Below are 22,998 nucleotides of genomic sequence, written 5' to 3'. Positions count from 1 at the left end.
AACAGGGGAGGGCTGCAACTGGGGCAGTACTGTGACAGAATGGGGGATGGGACTTCCTGATTGGGGGGGACACTGTCACTGCGGGGGCACGTGATGTGGCTCATGATGTGCAGTGGGCTGCGTGGCGGCTGGATGTTTGGGGTGTGTACGCATACGTGTCTTGTACCTTCCTACCTGACTCAGCCCTGCTGGCCGCTGTTGTCTGCCTTCACCTCATGTTGCTCAGGAAGGAAGTCTTCCATAAGCAAATGTCAAATTCCCCTTATCTTCCGACCGTTTCCCCATATATCAGTATGTTGGAACAGATCCACATTCGCAGACCAAGTGTGATGGCAGGACGGGCCATCCCTGATTGACTTTTATCTTTTCCTTGTTGATTCAGACTGGACCAAGAGGATTGAGTATCAGCCCGGCTCAGGGAGCGTGCCGCTTTTCCCCAGCATCCACCTGGAGACTTGCGACGGGGCCGTGTCCTCCATTCAGATCACCACAGAGCTGCAGACCAATTACATCGGGAAAGGCTGCGACCGGGAGACCTACTCTGAGAGATCCCTTCAGAAATTATGTGGTACGTTTTTCCCTCTTGGGATTGTTTTTTAATTAATCTCTTTTAAATGAATTATATAAAGCATATCTTATATTATGAAAGAATGAGTCCTTCCCCTTATTGGCATATGTAACTCCTGGGTGAGTATTAAATTTACCTATTATGGTTAAAGGGTCAGAGGCTCATCTCTCAGCATCACGCACACCTGACCAGATCCCACCATTTACCAATACTGTGGCTGTGAGCAAGGCATGTGACAAAGCCTCTGCTCTTCATCAGCACGAGAGCAATTAAGGACCCAGTGTATTCACAAGAACCTACCACGGAGCCTGAAGGAACATGGCTCCCTTCCACTAGTGCTGGTTTGGAAAGAGACACCTGACCGGAGGCCAGTGTGAAGGGTGGAGACTGTCACCTGGGGAGAGGTCAGTTTCCTCCACAAAGGAAAAGCTACATAATTTACAGGGCCCAGTGCAAATGAAAATGGGGGACCCTTGTTCAAAAACTATTACAAATGTTCATCATCACTAGCCATCAAGGAGATTCAAATCAAAACCACATTGAGATACTACCTGACACCAGTTAGAATGGCCAAAATTAACAGGACCGTTAACAGCAAGTGTTGGAGAGGTTGTGGAGAAAGGGGAACCCTCTTACACTGTTGGTGGGAATGCAAGTTGGTGCAGCCACTTTGGAAAACAGTGTGGAGACTCCTTAAGAAATTAAAAATTGAGGTTCCCTATGACCCTGCAAATGCACTACTGGGTATTTACCCCAAAGATACAGATGTAGTGAAAAGAAGGGCCATCTGTACCCCAATGTTTATTGCAGCAATGGCCACGGTCACCAAACTGTGGAAAGAACCAAGATGCCCTTCAACGGACGAATGGACAAGGAAGATGTGGTCCATATACACAACGGAGTATTATGCCTCCATCAGAAAGGATGAATACCCAACTTTTGTAGCAACATGGACGGGACTGGAAGAGATTATGCTGAGCGAAATAAGTCAAGCAGAGAGAGTCAAGTATCATATGGTCTCACTTATTTGTGGAGCATAAGGAATAGCATGGAAGACATTAGGAAAAGGAAAGGAAAAGTTAATTGGGGGAAATCAGAGGGGGAAATGAACCATGAGAGACGGTGGACTCTGAGAAACAAACTGAGGGTTTTGGAGGGGAGGGGAGTGGGGGTTTGGGTGAGCCTGGCAGTGGGTATTAAGGAGGGTATGGACTGCATGGAGCACTGGATGTGGTACATAAACAATGAATCTTGGAACACTGAAAAAATAAAATTTTTAAAAAGGCAATAAATAAATAAATACTTTCAACTTGTTGGATATTTCACCTAAACTTATTAAAAAAAAAAAAAAACTATTACAAATGTTAATACTGCAACAGCAAAGCATGAAACCAAGCCAAGTCCTCTACCAAGCACGGGCCCCGTGTGACAGCTTAGGCAGCATGCCAGTAAAGGCAGCCTGGCTGCCCGCGGCAGAGAGGAAGGGCTGGGGTGGAGCTGGAGGTGTCCCAGCACAGGGAGAGGACCTGCTGTCTCTGTGAGGCGATGGCCAGGGAAACACTAGCCATTGGGAGCTAGTAAACGAGGCCCCTAGAGGTACGACCCAAGGAAATGGCTTCTGAAGCCCCTACTAGGGGCACCTGCCACACTCTTTACATGCATCACTTTGTTTAACTCTCTTCGTCAGCGTGGATGGCTGTTATTCATCCCAAGACTCTAGTTAGAAGGTGACAGAGGCAGAATTTGAAGGCACTTCTGCATGAATGCAGGCTGCTTAGCTCAGCAGCTGGGGAGGTGGGCCAGGCTGCAGCGGCTAGAATGTTAGCCTCTGGAGTCAGCCTGTGGAGTGCTCCACACGGTGGGAATCAGCCCCTGTGCATGGCATGCCAGACCGCCGACATGTCGATGGGCCTTGGCGTGAGGTGGACCACGTATGTTTCATTGCTTTCTTGTTCTCTCCAAGAATATTCAGGAACTCACATCTGGGTCCCCAGCTGTGCTGTGGGGAGCTTTGAAAAGAGCTTGCTCTAGAGTAGACCTGTATTTGGGGGTAATCTTTCCTCCCTCACCATCGCTGCACACGCGTGCACACACACACCCCTTCACCCACATTGCTCTTCCCCAGGGAATCAGGTGAAAATTCTAGAAGTTAAAGTGAAGTGGACCCTACTTGAGCCGTGTCCCATTTATCGTGTCACCAGGCTGTCAGGAAGGCCTGTGGGGACACAGCTTCTCCAGAGCGATGCAGTAGGTTGGGGAGAACACCACAATTTCGGTACCCAGACAGCCCCCACAAAAAGGATGCCAAGGGCCTCCTGCGCTCTCCTTTACTTGTGTGCAGAGAAGCCATCTCTGACGACATCATGTTATGAAGGAGCATGCCATTTCACTTCCCTCACCTGGATTAAAACTCAACTCAACCCCGGGCCACTGTGGGTCACAGTCATTTCCTAAACTCCTCCGGGTGAGAAGGAGATGATGGAATCAGGTTGTTAAAGATCAGATGGGCCCAAGGGCACGCACTTGTGATTTGATTTTGAATGTTGCTGGGGAGAGATGAGGAGATATGGAGGGCAAGAAGGATTTTTTTCCGAGGGAAGAAACTTTAGAGCAAAATTGCATCTGGTTGTTAACACCGCTCATTCCTTCTGGGCTGCTGGTGTTGCCTTGCAGGAAGACAGGTAATCAGTGAGGAAAGCAGCTTTCCCCCAAGATGTGAGCTTTCCTGGTTCTGGGAGCGGCCCTCTGTGGGGGGAGCTCTCTGTGTCTTTCTGGTGACCTTCCTGGTGGGAGCACCCAGTGCACTGTGTGGACTCTGTCCGAGTACCTGATGGGCAGAAGCACTCCCCGCTCCGTGTCAGAGGTCTGACTCTTGGATTCCATGGAGCAAGAGCTTGGGGATAAGAATACAGGAGCAGATGAGTGGGACCCAGATGTGCATCCAGTGTGGGGGTGGGCTTCAGAAGGAGGCAGCCCATCAGGCCCCATGCTCTTTCCAAACTTTGAGGGAGATGCAGGCTGGATCATTTCCAAAACAGATTCGGGGCTATAATTTCAGTCCTGTGGGGCGGCTTAGGTTCAGGACAACCTTCCATGTGTTTTCAGTGGATGGGGGACCAGTTTCTCGCAGGCTTTCCCAACTAGGGAATGGCCGTGACACTTTCAGCCCCAGCGGCCATGCATTTTTCATCTTTCAAACCTTTATGGACTTTGAATGGAAACAGGGAGACCAATTAGGATGTTATTTCCATGGTCTAAGCAAGAGATAATGAGTTCTGAACCAGGGGAGTGGCAGTAGGGATGCATTTTAAGACAGCGTTAGGAGGCAAAACCGGCAAGCTAATCAATGACGGATTAGCTGTCAGGAGTGAGAGAGAAGGAATCTAAGACGAGGCTAGTGCAAGCATCTACCTGGACAAGAGTGCCACCGACCAGAGCTAGGAATCCAGGCATGTGCATATTTAGGGACTATGAGGACAGGTGCCTGGGGAACATCCAGGTGTGGGTGTCCAGCGCCTGCCTGACTGGAGCTTCCGAGGACCTGCCTCCACCACGCCAATCCATGGTCATAGCCCGTTTCTTCCTGATGTCAGGACACCTTCCCTGTCCCCATGCCTGGCTGGTTCGCATCCCTAAATCTTTGCTCATGGTTTCTTCCCATCAGAATCTCTCCCTGCTTTGCTGTTCCAAACCTTTCCCTTCAGGAGTAGTCTCTGGCCTTTGTATACCAGGAAGGCTATCCTACGGGTGCTTCCTGGAATACCTTTGGGTTCCCATGTCTCTTCTGTGATACCATAGCTGGTCAGTGACACGGGCAGGAGTGTGTCTGTGGAGGGGCATTTTGCCCATCTGGTCACTGCTCACCTGCTTCCTCCTCTTGCGATGCTGGTTCTATTAGGAGCAGGCAATAGCTAGTTCAAAGCCTATTGTCAGGAAGGCCCCGATAGGTGCAGCACTTTTGAAACAGCCCTCTGGGCCCACACTAGGACACCTGCATTCTGCCTCAAAATAAGAACAAGGCAGGACCCTGAACCCTTGTCCCCTCGAGCTTGTAGAACACAGCCTCAGATGGTCTGCCCCTGGCCTCGCTCTACCTAAAGCCAGGTTTCTTGGAGAAGCTGAGCAAACTGGATTTCAGTTTTTCTGAATTCAGAGATTCAAGGTGAAGGACTCTGTCATCTCAGTCCCAGGCTTTCCAGAAGCAAATTGTCACAGAGCTGCCTTGAGTGTGAAATGTACCATGAAACCCTCAGGAAGACGTCTTGGCCAAATGAAACGTGACATTACCAACAGCCACAGGAAGGGCCCGCTTCGACGCCCTGCGTCACTACTATCATGGTAAACAAAAGCCGTCCATGGAACACAGGCCTTTCCTAGCATAGAGGCCAGGGCTGTTCCTCCTCGGGGTCACAGGGCTCCTGGCAGCTGGCCCGCACCTCCACCCATGCCGCCCAGGTCAGCTGTTCTGTATGTGGAGTCAGGAACTCCGAGGGCGGGTCCTGTTGAAGGAAAGGCCACAGAATGAGAGCTTGCCTAAATCAAGTGGTTGATCTGTCAGAGTGCTTAAGATCACAGACATTAAGTTGTGCCCAAGATGTATGCCCTTGTGAATCCAGGAGATTTTCAGAGATGTGTTTGTTCATTCGTTCATTCGTTCATTCAGTCATGTATTTATTAATTCAACAAATATTTGTTGAGCATCCAAATGCTATAATTCTTGAGGTTATACAGAAGTTAATAAGATCACTTGACAATTCCATCTTCTGAGGAAGACATGTTTTTAAACAAAGTGAAGATCATGCTTTTCTACTACACCATGAAGCTTAACAGAGCTCGTCTTCATTCAGAATCAGTCAGAGTCCTTTGTACCCTCAGAATCACTCAAGTGCAAGCAACTACCAGCAGCTTCTCCAAGATGCCTCTGCAAGGCTGGAATTCCAGGCTTGAGTGTCGTTTCCCTAGACTCTCAGGGAGCAAAAAGGGGGCCTATAGCTTTAAGGAGAATTGGCGCACACCTATCAGGAATCAGATTAAACCCTTAACCGTGCCTCAGCACAGGGCCCGGCCGCATATCCTTACTCATGGAGAACGGTAGGCAGGGAGCTTCTCTGTGGATATGCTGATTTCTTTGGTATCCTCTGAGCATCTCCCTTCTGGCATGCCCTCCCATGTTGGGTAGACGGTTTTTACCTGGAGTGGCCTTGCCCAAGCTGGTCATCAACTGGGTATCCATGGCCCTGCTCCAGGAGTCGGGCTGACCACCCCTCTGCCAGAGTCCAGCTGCTCTACCTGGAGACCCAGGATCCCTATTGCAAGGCCTTACAGGAATCCTTCTTGTCTAGGATTCCCAAGGTGGAATGCTTCTCTGGTTGTGTAGGTCAGCAGCATGTGAGCTCCTGAAAGAATGTTGGAAAGTCCTCCCTGTCCCTGTTGAAGGCATGCTGAAGAAGAAATGGGAATCGTAGCCTCTGATGTCAGTCATTTAGGTGGATTATCAGGAAAGCAGGTGATGCTGCAGTCACAAGTTTTGAAACAGCCCTCTGGGCCCACACTGAGACATATCTGAGTGACACTGAGCCCACATTTATAACATCTCATTGGCTCAAAATAACAAGGGTGTGTTGGTCATTCCTACTGCATGTCCTTCTTGGGTTGGCTATGGCTTTCCTCCATGTGGCTTCCCCCTGGAACCTGGGCCAACAAACAGCCTTTATGTAGAGCACTGTAGATCTCAGGGAACGTGGAAAAGACGTGGAGAACTGCAAACTGGCCCTTAAAGCTTCTGCCCTGAAATGACACGTCATTTGCACTCACATTTCATTAGTCAGAGGAAGTTGTCAGCTAAGTGACATCAGTGGATCAGGGAATCATGTAGAGAACAGAATGCATTCTCCCAACATGGAGTCCTAGTACAGCATTTGTCTAAGAGGCCCTCATGTCCTCCCCTGACACTCTCTGCCACTGACCTAGCTCACTCATCGAAGGTTAAAGATTTTCTACTGGGTCCCTCAAGGTAGGGAGGGCCAACTTCTGTTTGGTTCACTGCTGCCTTCTCCTCACAGTGCCTGGCATAACCTAGACATCACATAAATATTTATGGAAATAACAGGGAGTTGTCATTGCGATTGTGAGAATACTCCATAGAATGAAGCCTGTGTCTTTGGTCAGAATGGTTCCTCCCCCCAAGATCCTCCCACTCATTCTTGTCCCGTGGTAGACCAGAAGGAGCATGACCGGAGGCACCATGTCAACCGCTCTTGCCACAGGCTCACCTTGAAGTGCAAAGGACACTCTGCCCTCACCAAAGCCATCCAGAACAGAATGCAAACCCTGCAGAGAAGAAGTTCAGCGCCCTGGGCTCACACTACCACGTGTGCTGAAATCTGCCTCACCTGCCCCTTCTTGGTCTACTTGCTGACTCAGAGAGGCTTCCCGACACTAGGGCTCAGGGACCTTGAGTCTCACCTTGACTTGAATTCCAGACTCCCCCCATTTAAGCTACCATTGCTGTCCACCAGACTGGTGTGGACTGTCTGCAGCCTGATGGGTCCCAGGCACCTTCACTGAGATTCCCAAGGAGCTTCTTAAGTCCTCCCTGTGTGCAGACAGTGTGCGCCATCTTCGCAAGTGAAGCATCCTGTTTACCCACAGCTTTCCGTGAGGTCCCTTGAGGAGAGGAAAGAGAGAGGAACTTTGGGAGAAAGTAAATCTCTCTTAGTTTGTTTAAGTTCACTGAGAAATGAAATACAAGCTGCTAAGTTGGGGAAGTCTGTACCATCTGGTTCCTTACAGCTTGATGCTTTCTGCTAGGCAACATCTGTGGGTTAGGCAGGGTGGCCTGCTGCTTCCCTCACCACGGAATCAAGGAAGTCTGTGTCAGTGGCCTTACCAGGGCACATGCTGTCTTCAATGTGCCTCTCTTCAGACAGCACCTGTGCAGGGAGGTGAGACCCCAGGGGACTGGGGTATGTGCTTGGTGAGACACCATACTGTGCAGTAGAATGCATGTTAGCTGGGGATCTGAGAGCTGGTATTTCTTCTAGCTGTGTGACGGTGTGACCTTGGTCAAGTCATTCCCCTTTGCTTTCCATTTGTAAAATGTGGAGGATGTCATGAGAAGGCTCTCCAGCTTCCTTGACGTGGTGCAGTGAGGGGGTAGGGCTTTGGAGCGGAAAAGTCCTGCAGATGAGCCTGCTCACCAGCTGCTTGTGATTCTGGGCTCGCTGAGCCTCAGGTTCTCACCTGTACACTGGAATCACAGTCGTATTTACCATGTAGGTGAGTCAGAAAAAGCACTGTGGTACTTGCTTAAGGTCTGGTGCTCAGTGCCCCAAAACTGGTCCCTAAGGGATTGGTAATGATGATATTGGTGGCAAAGCTGGCATCCGCCTTTGCTCTGGCTCTGCTAGAACCATCACCTTCCCTGACCTGAGCTGGAGGCCAAGAGCCCTGAGCACTCAGCCGAGGCCTCTCTGGCCACCTGCGATTTCCGGAACTGATGCTCTCGCTCAGTGTGCCGGTTCCCGGGCTGCCGACACGCTGGACCAATCCTGGTGTCAGAGCCAGATTACCTATGGCTCCAAGCAGCAGTGGCCATGTTGCACCATTCCGGGGCTTCTAAGGCAATGAATTTGCTCTGAAAGACCACATAGCTTCCAAACCACTCCCAAACCTCTGTCTCTACCCCCTACATACATTTCTTTCTTTCAGACACCTTTGGAAGGTGATGACCCTTAGGGCTTTCTTAGTTATTAAAATATTAGTGTGAATCAACTTAGTGGATCAATAAAACGGATACCAGGCAAGGCTGCTGGGACATGGGATGAGAACAAGTAAGTATTGAGGAGAGGTGTGGGGTCTAACAGGAGACTGCCTGGGCAGGCTCACCTGAGCATTGGGTAGATGGCTAGAAGCATCTCATGGAGGCACCGCTGGGAGGAAGAGCCGTTATAAACAGTGCCTGCTGTATATCGAGCCTGGCACCAGCCCCCAAAACCTAGGAAAAACTCTTGTAAATGATGCTGTCAACACCGTCCCCACGCCCCCCTTGGTAAGCATAAGCAGCAGGGAGTTCATGAATTGGCCGATGGGAATCTCCCACCCTCTCGGACACCACGGTTCCCGGAGGCCTCTCCCAGGGTGAGCCTCTCACAGTGCTAAACTCAGCAACAGGCTCTGTGGTTACCTATTTCTCACATAGTGTAAATTTCGATTGTAAACTGACGGGTGCTGAACATCTGTTCCAAGGCTAGAGGGAAAACTGACTGGTTACACATTTTCAGAGAAGGACATTGGTTTCCAGTATGGTCCCTTCCTGAAGGATTCTCAAGGGTTATTTTAACTGTAGATGTTTGTGGGGAGCTGACCTTGGAGCCCAAATCCTAGGTGAGATAAGACTCTGATATACAGAATTCAGAAGTCCAGTGATCTCTGACAAAGATCAGGTAATGTACACAACTACCGTTCATAAAACCCATCAGCCTCTGCGACTGGCTGGTCAGGGCCATGCCGGGAAAGCACTAGCTCCCCACACCAGGCACGCCTTAGGCTCTCTGACTCTTATTCCCGGACAATATCAGGAAACCCTGGCCCCCATCTTTCCCAAAAGAAGCAAGCCCTGCTCCTGTGTGGAACACAAAGACGTGGAGATCTTTGCTGGCCTCAGAGATCCTCAGTGGGAAGGTCCACCTTTGCCCACAGTCCCCCCAGCTGAGGCATCCAGTCTTCTCTGCAAGAGTGGCCCCTCCTGGGGCGCCTGGGTGGCTCAGTGGGTTAAAGCTTCTGCCTTCGGCTCAGGTCGTGGTCCCAGGGTCCTGGGATTGAGTCCTGCATCGGGCTCTCTGCTCAGCGGGGAGCCTGTTTCCTTCTCTCTCTCTCTCTCTCTGCCTGCCTCTCTGCCTACTTGTGATCTCTCTCTCTGTCAAATAAATAAATAAAATCTTTAAAAAAAAAAAAAAGAGCGGCCCCTCCTGCCCACCTTAGCTCCACCCTCCACAAAGCTGCCGGTGTGACCTTCCTAAGATAGAAATCTGCCCGTGACAGTCCCCTGCTTCAGGCTTAGTGCTCGTGCCTTATCATCAGAACCTTCTAGTGATGACATCCTTATAATCATGTATAACCATCCTTATAAGGATAGAGTCATAGGTAACAGGGAGGGAGGGAGTGTTCACCACGGGCCAGCTCACCACTCAGGCTCTCGGGCAGGGTCTCATCCAGTCCTCACCACCTGCTGGGAAGGGACTTACCATGGCAGGAGCTGGAGAGGCAGAAAGGCTAAGGGATGTGCTCACAGTTGCAAAGCTAGCAAGTCGTGGTCCAAGGCATCCAATTCAAGTTTGAGGACTTTTGAACCCATATTCTCTCAACTTTTGTACCATTTGGTCTAAACATAATGCTTGTTAAAAAAAAAAAAAAGTGTGGCGAATAGAACATGGCTCCCACTCCTTCCCATGGCATCAGGACCTAGAACTTTCCCAACCCCAGCCCTGATCACGCTGTGTCACAGCTGTCTGTGCACTTACTGGCTCTCAGCTCCCCCAGGTCGGGGACTGCGCTGATTCACGTTTACACCACCAGAGTCTAGCAGGGGTCTTGGCACATGGTCCGTCCTCAGTAAATGGCTTCTAGGTTAGTGGGTGGATGAACGCATGAACGGATTCAATGATCCACATCAGACTCTGGCCTTCTCCAGGAACCTTCCCTGCTTATAAAAGCGCCCCTAGTCTTGTTTCCTGAAATTCCTCCAGCACTTTCCCTTGTACAGTAGTTTGTCACACCTTATCTTGACACATGCAACTTTTTTTAAATTTCTTTTCAGCATAACAGTGTTCATTGTTTCTGCACCACACCCAGTGCTCCATGCAGTACGTGCCCTCCCTATTACCCACCACCTGTTCCCCAACCTCCCACCCCCGCCCCTTCATAACCCTCTGGTTGTTTTTCAGAGTCCATAGTCTCTCATGGTTCATCTCCCCTTCCAGTTTCCCTCAACTCCCTCTCCTCTCCATCTCCCCATGTCCTCCATGTTATTTGTTATGCTCCACAAATAAGTGAGACCATATGATACTTGAGTCTCTCTGCTTGACTTATTTCGCTCAGCATAATCTCTTCCAGTCCCGTCCATGTTGCTACAAAAGTTGGGTATTCATCCTTTCTGATGGAGGCATAATACTCCATCATGTATATGGACCACATCTTCCTTATCCATTCGTCCGTTGAAGGGCATCTTGGTTCTTTCCACAGTTTGACGACCGTAGCCATTGCTGCTATAAACACTGGGGTACAGATGGCCCTTCTTTTCACTACATCTGTATCTTTGGGGTAAATACCCAGTAGTGCAATTGCAGGATCATAGGGAAGCTCTATTCTTAATTTCTTCAGGAGTCTCCACACTGTTCTCCAAAGTGGCTGCACCAACTTGCATTCCCACCAACAGTGTAAGAGGGTTCCCCTTTCTCCACATCCTCTCCAACACACGTTGTTTCCTGTCTTGCTAATTTTGGCCATTCTAACTGGTGTCAGGTGGTATCTCAATGTGGTTTTACTTTGAATCTCCCTGATGGCTAGTGATGATGAGCATTTTTTCACGTGTCTGATAGCCATTTGTATGTCTTCACACATGCAATATTTTTGTCTGTAAGTTACTGATGCCTTCACCTCTGTAGACCATAAGGAACTTGGGGGAGGGATGGCATTTGGCCCTTCTTTTCCTGAGTCACCTAGCTGAAGGTTGGCTCAGATCTCTAAGTAAATACACTGAGCAGTTCACCCTGCTCCAGGAGCAAAAAATAGAAGGCAGGACACCCACCCTGTGTGGAATAACCCTTTGTTCTTTCTGGCCCCCGGACCCGCAGGAGCCTCGTCTGGCATCATCGACCTCTTGCCGTCCCCCAGCGCTGCCACAAACTGGACAGCAGGACTGCTAGAGGACAGCAGCGAGATGATCTTCAAGTTTGATGGCAGACAAGGGGCCAAGATCCCTGATGGGATTGTGCCCAAGAACCTGACAGACCAGTTCACCATCACCATGTGGATGAAACACGGCCCCAGCCCTGGTGTGAGAGCTGAGAAGGAAACCATCCTCTGCAACTCAGATAAGACTGGTGAGTCTGCCCGTTCTCTCCCCGGGGATAGGCACAGACACAAGCCACCAACCACATGGGAGAAAAGTCAGAACATGATGGCCTCCTGGGAAACTATTCCTGTCTCTGGTTTTCTAGCTGCTGATTTCCTGGGCTGGGGGTAGAGTGGGACCAGGAAACAGGGGAAAGTGGAGGCATAGACACAAAGAATGCAGAAACTGGGACTAGGACTTTTCAAACCAAGGTCTTCAAAACCCGGCCTTCCCAGAAGTGACTTAGGGCTGCTGCACATGTGGTAGGAGTTGGGGGGCAGGCACACCTCTTTCTTACTTCAAAGCGTGACACCTTTACTCGTTATACATAGGTAAGTCTTCCAAACGTTTATCATCAACAAAAGGGCCGTGGTGATTCCCACGTCACTGCCAAATGTAATCACGGTATGAACTTTTGTTAGGCATCTCCCCCATGCTAAGCCCCCACGAAGTAGTTCACCGCTTGGTGGTTGAAAGCGTTCCACCGCTTACTGGCACTGTGACCCTGGGCGAGTTGTTTGACCTCTCTGTGCCTCGCTTCCCCCTCTATAAAATGGGCATGCTAGTGTCGTCTACCTCATAGGGTTTTTATCAGGATTAAATGACGTAATGTACGTGCAGGGCTTTAGAACTGTGCCTGACCCATCGGAAGTGTAACCCTTGTTAGATATCACTGTCCTGGACAGTTTCTCAGATGTTTACAAACAATCTCAGAAAAACATTATTGTGTTTCCCATTTTAAGGATAAGGAAACATCCCCGAGAGGTTAAGAACTGTCTCAAGGTCGATAGCCAGTAAGAACTGAAATGTAGGCTTAGATCCAGCGGACTCCAGTCCTGTACACTTGTCACCACATGCGTGCGTGCGCGCACACACATACACACACACACACATATTTGGAGATCCTTTGCAAATTTGACAACTCTGTCTTAAAATATAATTCCACAGTTTCCCATTTCAAGGGCTACTTTTCTTAAAATACCCAAACTAAATAATAGCCCCAGCAGAGGCTGCAGTGGGAAGGCAGGCTGGAGGGCCTCACAGCTCAGCCTCTGCTGGTGAATGGCCAAGGTTTGTTTCTCAGCCTTTCCACTCTAAGGTATGACCTTTGAGGAGTTGTTAATCTTTCTGATTAGCAGAAAGATTCCCCCCGTCTGTAAGTGGGGGAAATAAACATGAAATAATGTCTGAAATCATTCAATATCAGATATAAAATCAGTACTCGATTTATTTACTTGATGGTGTTATTATCATATTACTTCTGGATTTATTCCGCATTACGCTACTCTCAGGACCCCACATTTGCTGTTCTAATCACACCTTTACCATACACGTCAGCATATTTCCAGATGTAGAAACTGAGACAGAGAATTGCCTGGCCTTCGTTAGTCAGGTAAGTCTGTTAGACCGGTTATGCCAAGGATGAGTTTTTCTGGGACCTTCACGCCGGAAGGACCCTGTAGACGTGCATGAGATCACACTGAGGTTTGGGACTCTCTTCAGAGCTCAGAGCATGATCCCAGGAATCACGGTACAGCCTGGCCCCTGCAGAGCCTGGCAAGGCGCTCCCCTCAAGAGCCAGAAGGCTCAGCAATGAGACAACAGCTTAGGACCCTACAGTGCAAAGTGGCATTGGCTGAGGTTCACAGCCATGTGCAGAGTCCTGCCTGAACGGTATCCAGTACCCTGGGGAGGCAGTTCACACAAAAGTCCGTGTTCTGGCTTACAGAGGAGCAGGTCGAACTGTGAAAAGTTGAAAGACTGGCCCAAGGAAATGCAGCTGATTACCCAGAACAGGATGGGACCTGGTCCTCTGGGCCTGAGTTCCAAGCCTGCGCTCTGGGACCCAGTACTCAACCTGGCCACACAGCAGAAAAATCTGGCACGCTCGTGAAAAGTCAAGATGTCAGAGCCCCACCTGATGCAGGAAGCTAGAGTTTCTAGGGGATCCTTTTGTGCAGCTGTGGCTGAACACGCTGCCTTAAATGATGGTGGCTCATTGTCCTCAGAGCCGTCTACCCCATGGGCATGTCGACACATGCCGTCGGCACGACCTGGTGCTTCTCTGCCTTGGCCTTGGCACAGAGCAACACTTTACAAGCAGCCCAGCCCTGGCATGGGGAAGATAGGGAAGCTTCCTCTAACTGTTTTGACTTAAAAAAAAAAATCTATAAATACCTGCTTGCTCTAAATTTTAAAAATGTCAGGAATAAACCAAAGCTTTACTAGGTTTTTATATACCAGAAACATTTTCTCAAGACATGTTTATACCACAAAACCTGAAAAAAATCAGAAAAGTATAAAGGAGAATACACAAATCCCCTAAAACCCTAATACCTAAAAATATTTCCTGATTACATTTGGCATATTTCATTATAAAATAAAATCTTGTTTATTTCTGTGTGTATGTGGAATGTCCTTATAATTTTCACTATTTTTATAATACATGTGATATCATTATGTTCCCAGTTTCTTTTATGTGACATTATATACAGATCATTTCTCTTTGTGATAAAATGTTCTTTAAAGATTTGAATTGCATAACAGTCCAAAATTCTGTCACAGGGCTTTATTATTATATTTAACTTGTTTCTTTTTGTTAAACATTGAACTGCCACAAAGAACGCCGACGGTCATGAAAAGAAATGAAGTGGATTTCTGAGGGTACGGGACCCCTAGCCCACTATCAATAAAACAGTGACCCCAGCGTGGACGGTGATTCCAGGAATCCAGACTAACAGAGAGGCAGGGAGGGAGATATTTCCTAGACTGGAAGATGCTCCAGACCTCCATTCATTCTTCTCGGGCCACATCCTCACCCACGACCGCTTCTGACTCCAAATAAAAATAAAGGGGGGAAAGTCCTTCTTTCTATATTTCTCTGACAGTAGACAATATATAACAGAAATCATTTGGGCAATTGTGAGGGAAACAAGAAATATTGAGTAAAATGCCCATAATCAGGGTGGGACATTTTATCAGTCCAAAGGCCAAGTGACCACCAGACATTAGCCTAAGCCAACCCTGCCACACTGGCCACTGCTTCCTCATTGTATCAGTTAAGATGCTTTCAGTGAGAAGAAATAGGAAATACAGATCAAACTGATATCCCGATGATCAAAGAAATCAAAATAATACAGGAAAATATAAAGTTCTTGTATCTGAAAATGTCCAGAGCTATGACAGTGATCAAGGGCTTGGCCCTTTACTCTGCAGTTTCTCAGATCTGCCTCCATATATGTATTGATTTCATGTTACCAAACACGGCTGCGGGGGCTCATGCCTCCCAGTTATATACTACAACTTCTAGAGAAAAAGACAGGATCTCTTCTATTTGCTTTCTGATAAAAGAGAGTTCTTGGGGCACCTGGGTGGCTCAGTGGGTTAAAGCCTCTGCCTTCGGCTCAGGTCATGATCTCAGGGTCCTGGGATCGAGTCCCACATCGGGCTCTCTGCTCAGCGGGGAGCCTGCTTCTCCCTCTCTCTCTCTCAGCCTGCCTCTCTGCCTGCTTGTGATCTCTGTCTGTCAAATAAATAGATAAATAGAATCTTAAAAAGAGAGAGAGAGAGAGATTGAGTTCTTTTTTGGAACCACTCAGAAAAGCTCCCGAATCAGTGGCTTGAACTAAGTCACTTTTCTGACAGAAGCGCCGTGGCTGGGAGAATGGTGTGCATTGCCTGACCTGGGCCTGGGTCCTGAACAATCTCTGTGGCAGGGAAACCAACCAGACCCCAGGCCTAGAAGCGGGATTGGTATTGATTCCTCACACTCAAACCTCAAAGTTTATATCGGACGTACAAGAATTGTTCTCACTATCCTATTCCCATGATTCATTAGGACAATCTTGCATCCGTGTCATGACACAGGTCAGGAAACCGAGGCTCTAAGAGGCTAAAAAATTCTTCCAGAATCTTCCAGAGATACAACTCCACCCAAAGTTTGTCTGATCCTAGGGTCCATGTTCTTTCCATGACAACAGGTCCCCTGCTCATCCGTCTGTCGTTTATGGAGTGTGTGCCTCATAGATTTCTTGTATGCTACTATGTGGTATGTATGTGAGTTCCCTGGTATTGGCCAGACAACAGCTCCTGCCCTCCCCATGGCTGCTATCTTGTGGCTGCAGGACATCATGACTGGGATATGTGATGTGAGATTTCCCAAGCAGAAAAGGAAGTCTTTGTATCAGAGGAGGAAAACATCATATCCATTGCATGTAGGGAGAGAGGTATTCACTTATTGCTTTGGAAAGACGCAGAACTATGACTAATGCTGAAAAACCAATCTGTCCCCTCCTCCTAGCAGCTACACATGAAGCCACTTCCCCTCACTGCGCACAATAGAGAAGGAGACATGCTCTGTGGTCACCATTGTCAAGCGTGATGAAATGAAACAAAAGCCCAGCACTCTAGGAGAAACCAGCTGTGTTAAAGGAGCCCAGGGTAGCTGATGTGATTGTCAGAGAGCCCCCTTAGTCTTCTCAGAAGTGTTTGTACAAAAACAAACAAACAAACTCACTATTACATAGGCTTTATCCCAGGCCTAATGCAGTATCTGAGTATAAGGTAGGGGGATTCTTCAAGTCCAAATGGCTTCTCTGCAGAAGTTTTGCTTTCTTGAATCGTCCTCTTCCATTTCAGTGATCTCCACCATGTGTGTTCTGGAACATTCATTAGATCTGATTGTAAAAGGGGGAACTGGAATGCCCATTCCTTTCCCATTTGAGGGTGTGCCAGTGATGTGGCAGGAAGACCCCTGTGGCAGGGACACACTCAGGGATTCTGTAAACACACAGCTCCTCTCTCCGCTTTGCAGAAATGAACCGACATCACTACGCCCTGTATGTGCACAACTGCCGCCTCGTCTTCCTCCTGCGCAAGGACTTCAACCAAGCTGACACCTTCCGCCCGGCGGAGTTCCACTGGAAGCTGGACCAGGTAGGGCACTCAGGTCCCCCTTCCTCCCAGCTCCCCCTGGCAGGGCGGTAGATGTGCTCCAGTGCTGAGAGCAACCAGGGGGCGCCTCCAAGTTCTGCTCGCTTGCTGAGTTTTGGAAAAATCAGCTCAGGGAGACACACAGCATCTTAAGTCAGGAGAAAAACTGCAGCTGTAAGCCCAGCTAGGGGTGGGAGGGCCACGCTTCCCCACTGGGGCCCCCACCAGCAGTATCCTGTCCATTTGCTCCTATTGGCCTCCTGGGACACTGGTCCTTTTGGTCTCCAGACCCAATTTGTGATCCCGTCAGCACATCTTTGTATCATAAGCACCCTGCCTCCTCCGTGAGGCTCTCTTACCTCCTTTGGGAGATGGTACAGCCTTGCTTTTGGTGACACAGGATGAGAACAAGGGACCCAAGGACCTTGATGTCAACAGTGACACAGTGCACTGGGAGCAGTGCGTGTTCTTTTCTGAAGTACAAAATCCGTGACACGCTCCAGAGCCTCCTGACTGGCGATCCCAAGGGCCCCTGTGTCACCCTTGTCATTGACAGGTGAAGTGTCTGGTTGGAGTGAAAGGCTCTGAAGCGTCTGTCTGCAAGCGCTCGTTGTCCAGGGCTGAGACTGGGAAGGTGGGGGTCACTTCTCTGGGGGTGGTGCCGCTGAGGAAGGCTCTGTGCAGAAGCCTAGCACTGGCCTTCACTTAGATGGGAACTGGGGGTGGGGGCTGGGGGGAGGGCACACGTGAATTTTTAGAAATGGCTTTACACTATCGGGGGAGAATGCTGGCTGACAGGGAAGGGGACTGTGGGACAGGGCTACTCCATGAGGCAGATGAGATGATGCTCCTTCTGTGGTCCTACTGTCTGGCAGCCCTCCTCTGCATCTGGGGACCTCAGGTTTCCCCTAGAACCCACTCTGCGTGCTGCCTGCATCCCCTCGTCTAGGGCTGAATGTTCCAGAATCCTTCCCCTTCTCTTTCTTTCTTGCGGGCATCTACCCAGGCCCCGGCTAGGGCTAGTTTCGGAGAGTGCTACCGGGAAGCGTTCCAGAAGGAACTCATTTACATTGAGATGAGAATGATAGCTGCCCCCTTTCATCCACACATTCAAGCACAGACATATGCTCTTTGAAAGATACATTCATTAACCTCAGGGAATCTCTCAATGCTGGAACTTCGGGCGATGTGACAAGGTCAAGGGTGCCAAGCCGATGGGAAGATGTTTGAGGAAGCCCAGTGGCAACTGCCTGATCTAGTCCCTATAAATCCCACCTTTCTGGAGCCTGGGGTTTTGCAAATATGGCATCTGGATTAGTATATGTTGCTCTGAATTAGGAATTCTGGGTATTGCAGAACTTGTGAAATCTTGACATTGCTTATTTGATTTCCCAGCAACCTCTCAGCTACCTTCTGAAGTGCCATATGGCTTATATGGGATATATTTAAATACATAATACAAATTGAGATGAATTAAAATAAATCCCATATTGTGAGGGGTTTTAATAAGAACATTGCTATACTGGCCAGGATAATTACAGATGCCCTGTGGCGTTTGCTAAGATGGGATTGAGAAGTACTGATACAGGCAAATGAAGTCACAGGGTTTGGAATTAAAAATAGGGGAGGAAGGAATTCTGGTTTTACAGATAAAGATAGAATGACTCTAGGAATTGTGAAATCTGTTCCCAAAGTGGTGAATTTACGGAAAGGCTGAGGTTCACTGAAAACCTTCCCCATTACCCCAGTCTTATTCATCGGCGTCTGCTCTGTACCAGGCACACTGCCCCTGAGCTCACTCTCACCTCTGTCCCCGGGGCCTGCCCAGTGGATGAAATGAGGTGGGGACCATGTTCTCATGACCTGCCCAAGGTTACACAGCGAACCCTGGCCCCGACCTACCCTTTTCCATGACGCTCTGTTGCTTCTTTGGTGAGCTTGCAAATGTTTGTTTAAAATGTTTTCACTTCTAGGGGCGCCTGGGTGGCTCAGTGGGTTAAAGCCTCTGCCTTCAGCTCAGGTCATGATCCCAGAGTCCTGGGATGGAGCCCTGCATGGGGCTGTCTGCTCAGCAGGAAGCCTACTTCCCTTCCTCTCTCTCTGCCTGCCTCTCTGCCTATTGGTGATCTCTGTCTGTCAAGTAAATAAATAAAATCTTTAAAATAAATAAATAAAATGTTTTCACTTCTAAATTTTAAATATTTTTAAATTTAGAGATCAGAATTATCATTGAGATGCAAAATGTTTATTGTCTTGCTGAAACTCCATGAAACCATCAAATCTTCACTTCATTTAAACCTCGTCTTCTTCCTTGTCTCCGTCAGCTGGGGCCGCCTTAACAGAGGACCACAGCCTGTGGGGGCTTAGACACACATGGATGTCTCACAGTTCTGGGCTGGGAGTCCAAGATCAAGGTACCAGCTGGTTCAGCTCCCCAGTGAGGGCCTGGAGACAACCATCTTTTCACTGTGTTGTCACAGGGCAGACAGAGAGCAAGAGAGAGAGAGCTCACACACTGAGATTCCTGTTCCGCTTTTTCTAAGGCCCTATGGGATTCGGGCCCTACTCTTATGACCTCCTTTACCTTGACCACCTCCTAAGGTCCTGTGTCTAAATACAGTCACACTGAGTGGTCGTGCTTCAATGTATAAACGGGGCTGGGGACACAATTCAGTCCATGGCATTCTTTACTAAAAAAATTAACATTAGATAAACTTAAAGGCTACTTATTGGAGATAAGAAGCCCCAGCCCCTTTGAAAAGAAGCACGGTAGGTAGGGTATAGAAAACCTCAACCATACTGATACTAGCAATCCAGTGGTACATATAGACCCAGCCATAGACCTTTCTTTCCCTTATTCAGCTGTGTAGACAGAACCTTCCCGAAGTTTCTTGGATGTAAATCCCTTAGTGTTCAGAATGCACATACTTGATAACGTCTCCTCCCCTGGGAAACCACCTTGGGTCACCCCCTGAGTGGATTACATCTCCCCAGACTCCATACAGAACTCTATCCTGATGCTTGCTGTACCCTAGTACCCACTTACCCTGCCTTTCTGCTCCCTTTGTGCTGATCTCCTGGGAGGCCGTACTGTGCCTTACTCTCTCCAGCTCCTCAGTGCATACTATAGCCCTGAGCATACAATTGGTGCCCAATAAATGTTTGCATAACAGCAAATGGATGTCAGGATCAAAAAAGAGAGAGAAGACATGAGGGAGAGAGATGGGGAAAGAGAGAAGAAAAATCCAGAGACCTTTTAAAACCTCCTGGTGATTAACTGATCTTTTGATTCATTTTATGCAGCATTTTAAAATTCTAAAATTTTGCCATTTTTTTTTAACTCTGTGGATCTCAAATGTTGTTCAGCTTTTATCTTTATACCTAATTCCAAGGATTTTACTGTCTTTGGCAAGGAATGACTCTGTAATTATTGCAGAACTTTCTGGCCTGGGCCAGAAAGGACTCAAGCCAGTCTACTGACCCACCTTGGAGCTCCCAGCAGCATAGTGAATGTTGTAATGCCTAATGGGCTCCATCTAGCTCTTTGGTCAGCAGTTTATGCTGACCAAAAACTGCGTGCCAGGCTTTGTGCTTGGTGCCTGGGGTCCGCTGCTGAATCAGCCCCACGATCATGGGACACACGCAGAAGCAGTTTACACTTAAATGTGCTAGTGCAGAGGGCCAGGGCCAGCTGTGGGGAGTCTGTGGGAGCCCCTTCTAGAGACACTAACAGGGACTTGGGAATAAGGGCCTGGAAAAGCCCCTGAGAGGGGACATTGTCTGAACAGAGCGCCAAGGGCTCAGTGACGGGGAGCGAGGAACCAAGATGGCAGAGAGGTGAGGAGGACTTCCAGCTTCAGGAGGTGGAGGTTTCCGGTGTGGCAGACCATAGGGATGGGGCGGAAGGGGGTCACTTTGGCAGGTATTAGGACACATGTTTAGAGGAGCAGGTGTCAATTAAAACCCAAGAGGCTTTTCACATCATGTGACTGAGCTGGTACTTCATCCCCAAAAGAATGGACTATCGTCAGAGAATTTTATTACACAAGGAGAATTTAGGGATGGGTAAACATGAATAATGAGAGTATGACCTTCATAAATTTGATCAACTTTAAGTAAATAGAGCTCAGGCCAGTAGCAGGGGCTGCATTTGAACCCGAGTCCCCCCTTTCCTTTCCCCAAGGCCAGGCCAGGAGCACAAGCACTGGACAGATGTTGCTCGTGGCCACTGAAACCATGGCACGAAATGCACAGAGCTCTTCAGGAGCATTCCCAGGGAGGGAAGCTGTTGCCACAGAGAAGCTGTGTGCTTCCAGGAGCCCAGCCCCTCTGCCCCACACCTCAGAAAGCCACTGCCAGGGGGCACAGACCACCAGGTGAGTCCATTATTGGGCCACTCTGGGAAATGTCCCTGACAATCCAGCACGCCTCAGTAAAGGGATCCTAATGATGAGGAGAATGTCATTTTAATGGGATTTTTACTTATGATCTGCTAATGCAAACCCCTCGAGCCTGCAGCTAGTCCCGTGCAAACCGGACAGGAGCAGAGAAGAGCGAACACCCAGCCGCCAGCTCACACAGGAAAGGCTTCTTAATTTGCAGCCCCTTCTGGCTCTACCATTATTTGGATGTGGTTGACTCATTGTCACAAATTCTAACGATCTTCCCTTTGGATTACTCGGTGCTGGGAGGGGAACCTGCTGATGCTTCACAGCCTGTTCCCCTACTGAGAGACAGGGCTTGACTGACAGTCTCAATTGACCAGCAAGAGGACACGTGCTCCCAGCTCATACAAGGAAAAAAAAAAATGCATCTTTGAAAAACTGCAATGAGGGCAAGACGCAGGAGTGGGAGTCATTCTGCTGGCCACTGCTGTCTCCGTGCCAGAGCTCATAACAGTCAGCAGAGAGAGAGAGGACACGGAACTGCCTGGTATGTGGGCCCTCGAGAGCACTCTCCTGCAGGAGCCCCAACCCTAGTTATTAGGGGCGGAGAGAATGAGGGAAGATGCCTGGCCGGATGAAGGTATGTGCTCCCAGCAACTCAGCCACCGCAGGACTCCAGGCCATCCAAGAACCCAGGCCTCAGGCTGCCTTTCCAACTGGGCAGAAGTGCGAATCAGATTTTGATGTGAAGCGTCCCCATGTTGAGTATTTTCTCATTTAAAACCATCCACCATCAGACTTGACAAATGTTCTGCCGTCTACCTTCATCCTCTGTCACCAGTTCGAGACTACTGATAAAGAACAACAACAAAATGCTGATTTTCACATGGGAAAACCACACCAGAACACGTCTATTTGAGAGGTTTGGGTCTTCTTAAATGAGGCCCACATGTTCTTTGTGAGTCCCCTCCTGTTCTTCTCTCACCAGCCCCCAGCCCCCGAAGAGTGCTTCCAGTGGTGGGGGAAAGGGAGCATGCCCCCCCACACCTAGAGGAAGGGGCAGGGGTAAGTGGGGCAGGAGCGCCAGACCCAGGTACCTGGTAGTGGTCGTCTCGCTTCTCCTACACGGAGACGGTAGGCACAGGTCAAGATCTCCCCAGAAATGATGCCAGGGCCAGGATTTGAGCCAAAGTCTCCCATTTGTCTTGGACTGGAGCCTCTGCTGGTCACGTCCTTTCCACGTGCATGGAATTCTGGAGCTCCTGCAAGAAGCTACAAGTGAATAAATCCTTCATTCCTAGTGAGGATGAATGTCAGAAGGAAGCAGTCAGTTTGCCCACATCTTCTCTTCAGCCACACTGGGAGTCAAATGGCTTAGTTCAATCATTATTAGAGCAGAGTGCCAAGGAGTTAATTGGAGAACGGTCGGTCCAGTCCAGACCGGTCCTCTTAATGAGCAGAGTAATCGGGCTTGGTCAGCACTCTCATCCCACCGTTAAAGACTAATTCTTGGACACACTAGCCATGTTTTCTCTAACGCGGTGGCCGCCCACTCACCGTTGTGCCCACACAATGCCTTCAGGGACACCTGTGCTCCTTCTGGAACATGTGTCCTAAACGGAGGGGGAAGAATGTCCGGAACCTCTTTCTCTCTCTCTCTCTCTCTTAGAATTCCAAATGACTTTTTCTAATATGCCAACTTGCAAGGCTGTTCTGAATGAAAAATGGATGTGGGGAGGGTCACAGATACTCTCCCTTGTCTTTCTCTCTATAATATACAAGGGCCCCAGACAAGCCCCTTCTCTTAGAGTCCCTCTCCCTGTCTCCTCTCTAGACCCTCACGGAGAGCCGGCTTCTGTGGCCTCCTGGGGACGGCAGAGAAGTGTCTTCCCACCCACACTGGACAGTCTCGGTCCTCTCGCTTCAGGACTGTGAAGTGACTGGATTGCCTGCTCCCTGGAAAAGTGGCTTCTGACACACTCAGCACATTGGTTTTGTTT

General features: G+C 49.0%; 1 protein-coding gene across 1 annotated transcript in view; it reads left to right on the top strand.

The window, feature by feature from the left end:
• Positions 1 to 22,998, top strand: part of CLSTN2 (calsyntenin 2) — a 623,511-nt gene that overhangs the window by 510,502 nt on the left and 90,011 nt on the right. Inside the window, exons 6-8 of the mRNA XM_046002347.1 lie at positions 383 to 568; positions 11,422 to 11,670; positions 16,495 to 16,616. Of these exons, the coding sequence (XP_045858303.1) occupies positions 383 to 568; positions 11,422 to 11,670; positions 16,495 to 16,616 (557 nt within the window). The remainder of the gene's footprint in view (positions 1 to 382; positions 569 to 11,421; positions 11,671 to 16,494; positions 16,617 to 22,998) is intronic.

This window comes from Meles meles, chromosome 4 (genome assembly GCF_922984935.1).
Source record: "Meles meles chromosome 4, mMelMel3.1 paternal haplotype, whole genome shotgun sequence".
In the NCBI taxonomy this organism is placed as follows: Eukaryota; Metazoa; Chordata; class Mammalia; order Carnivora; family Mustelidae; genus Meles; species Meles meles.
Note: the sequence above shows the minus strand (reverse complement) of the source record. Positions and strands in the feature narration are given on the sequence as shown.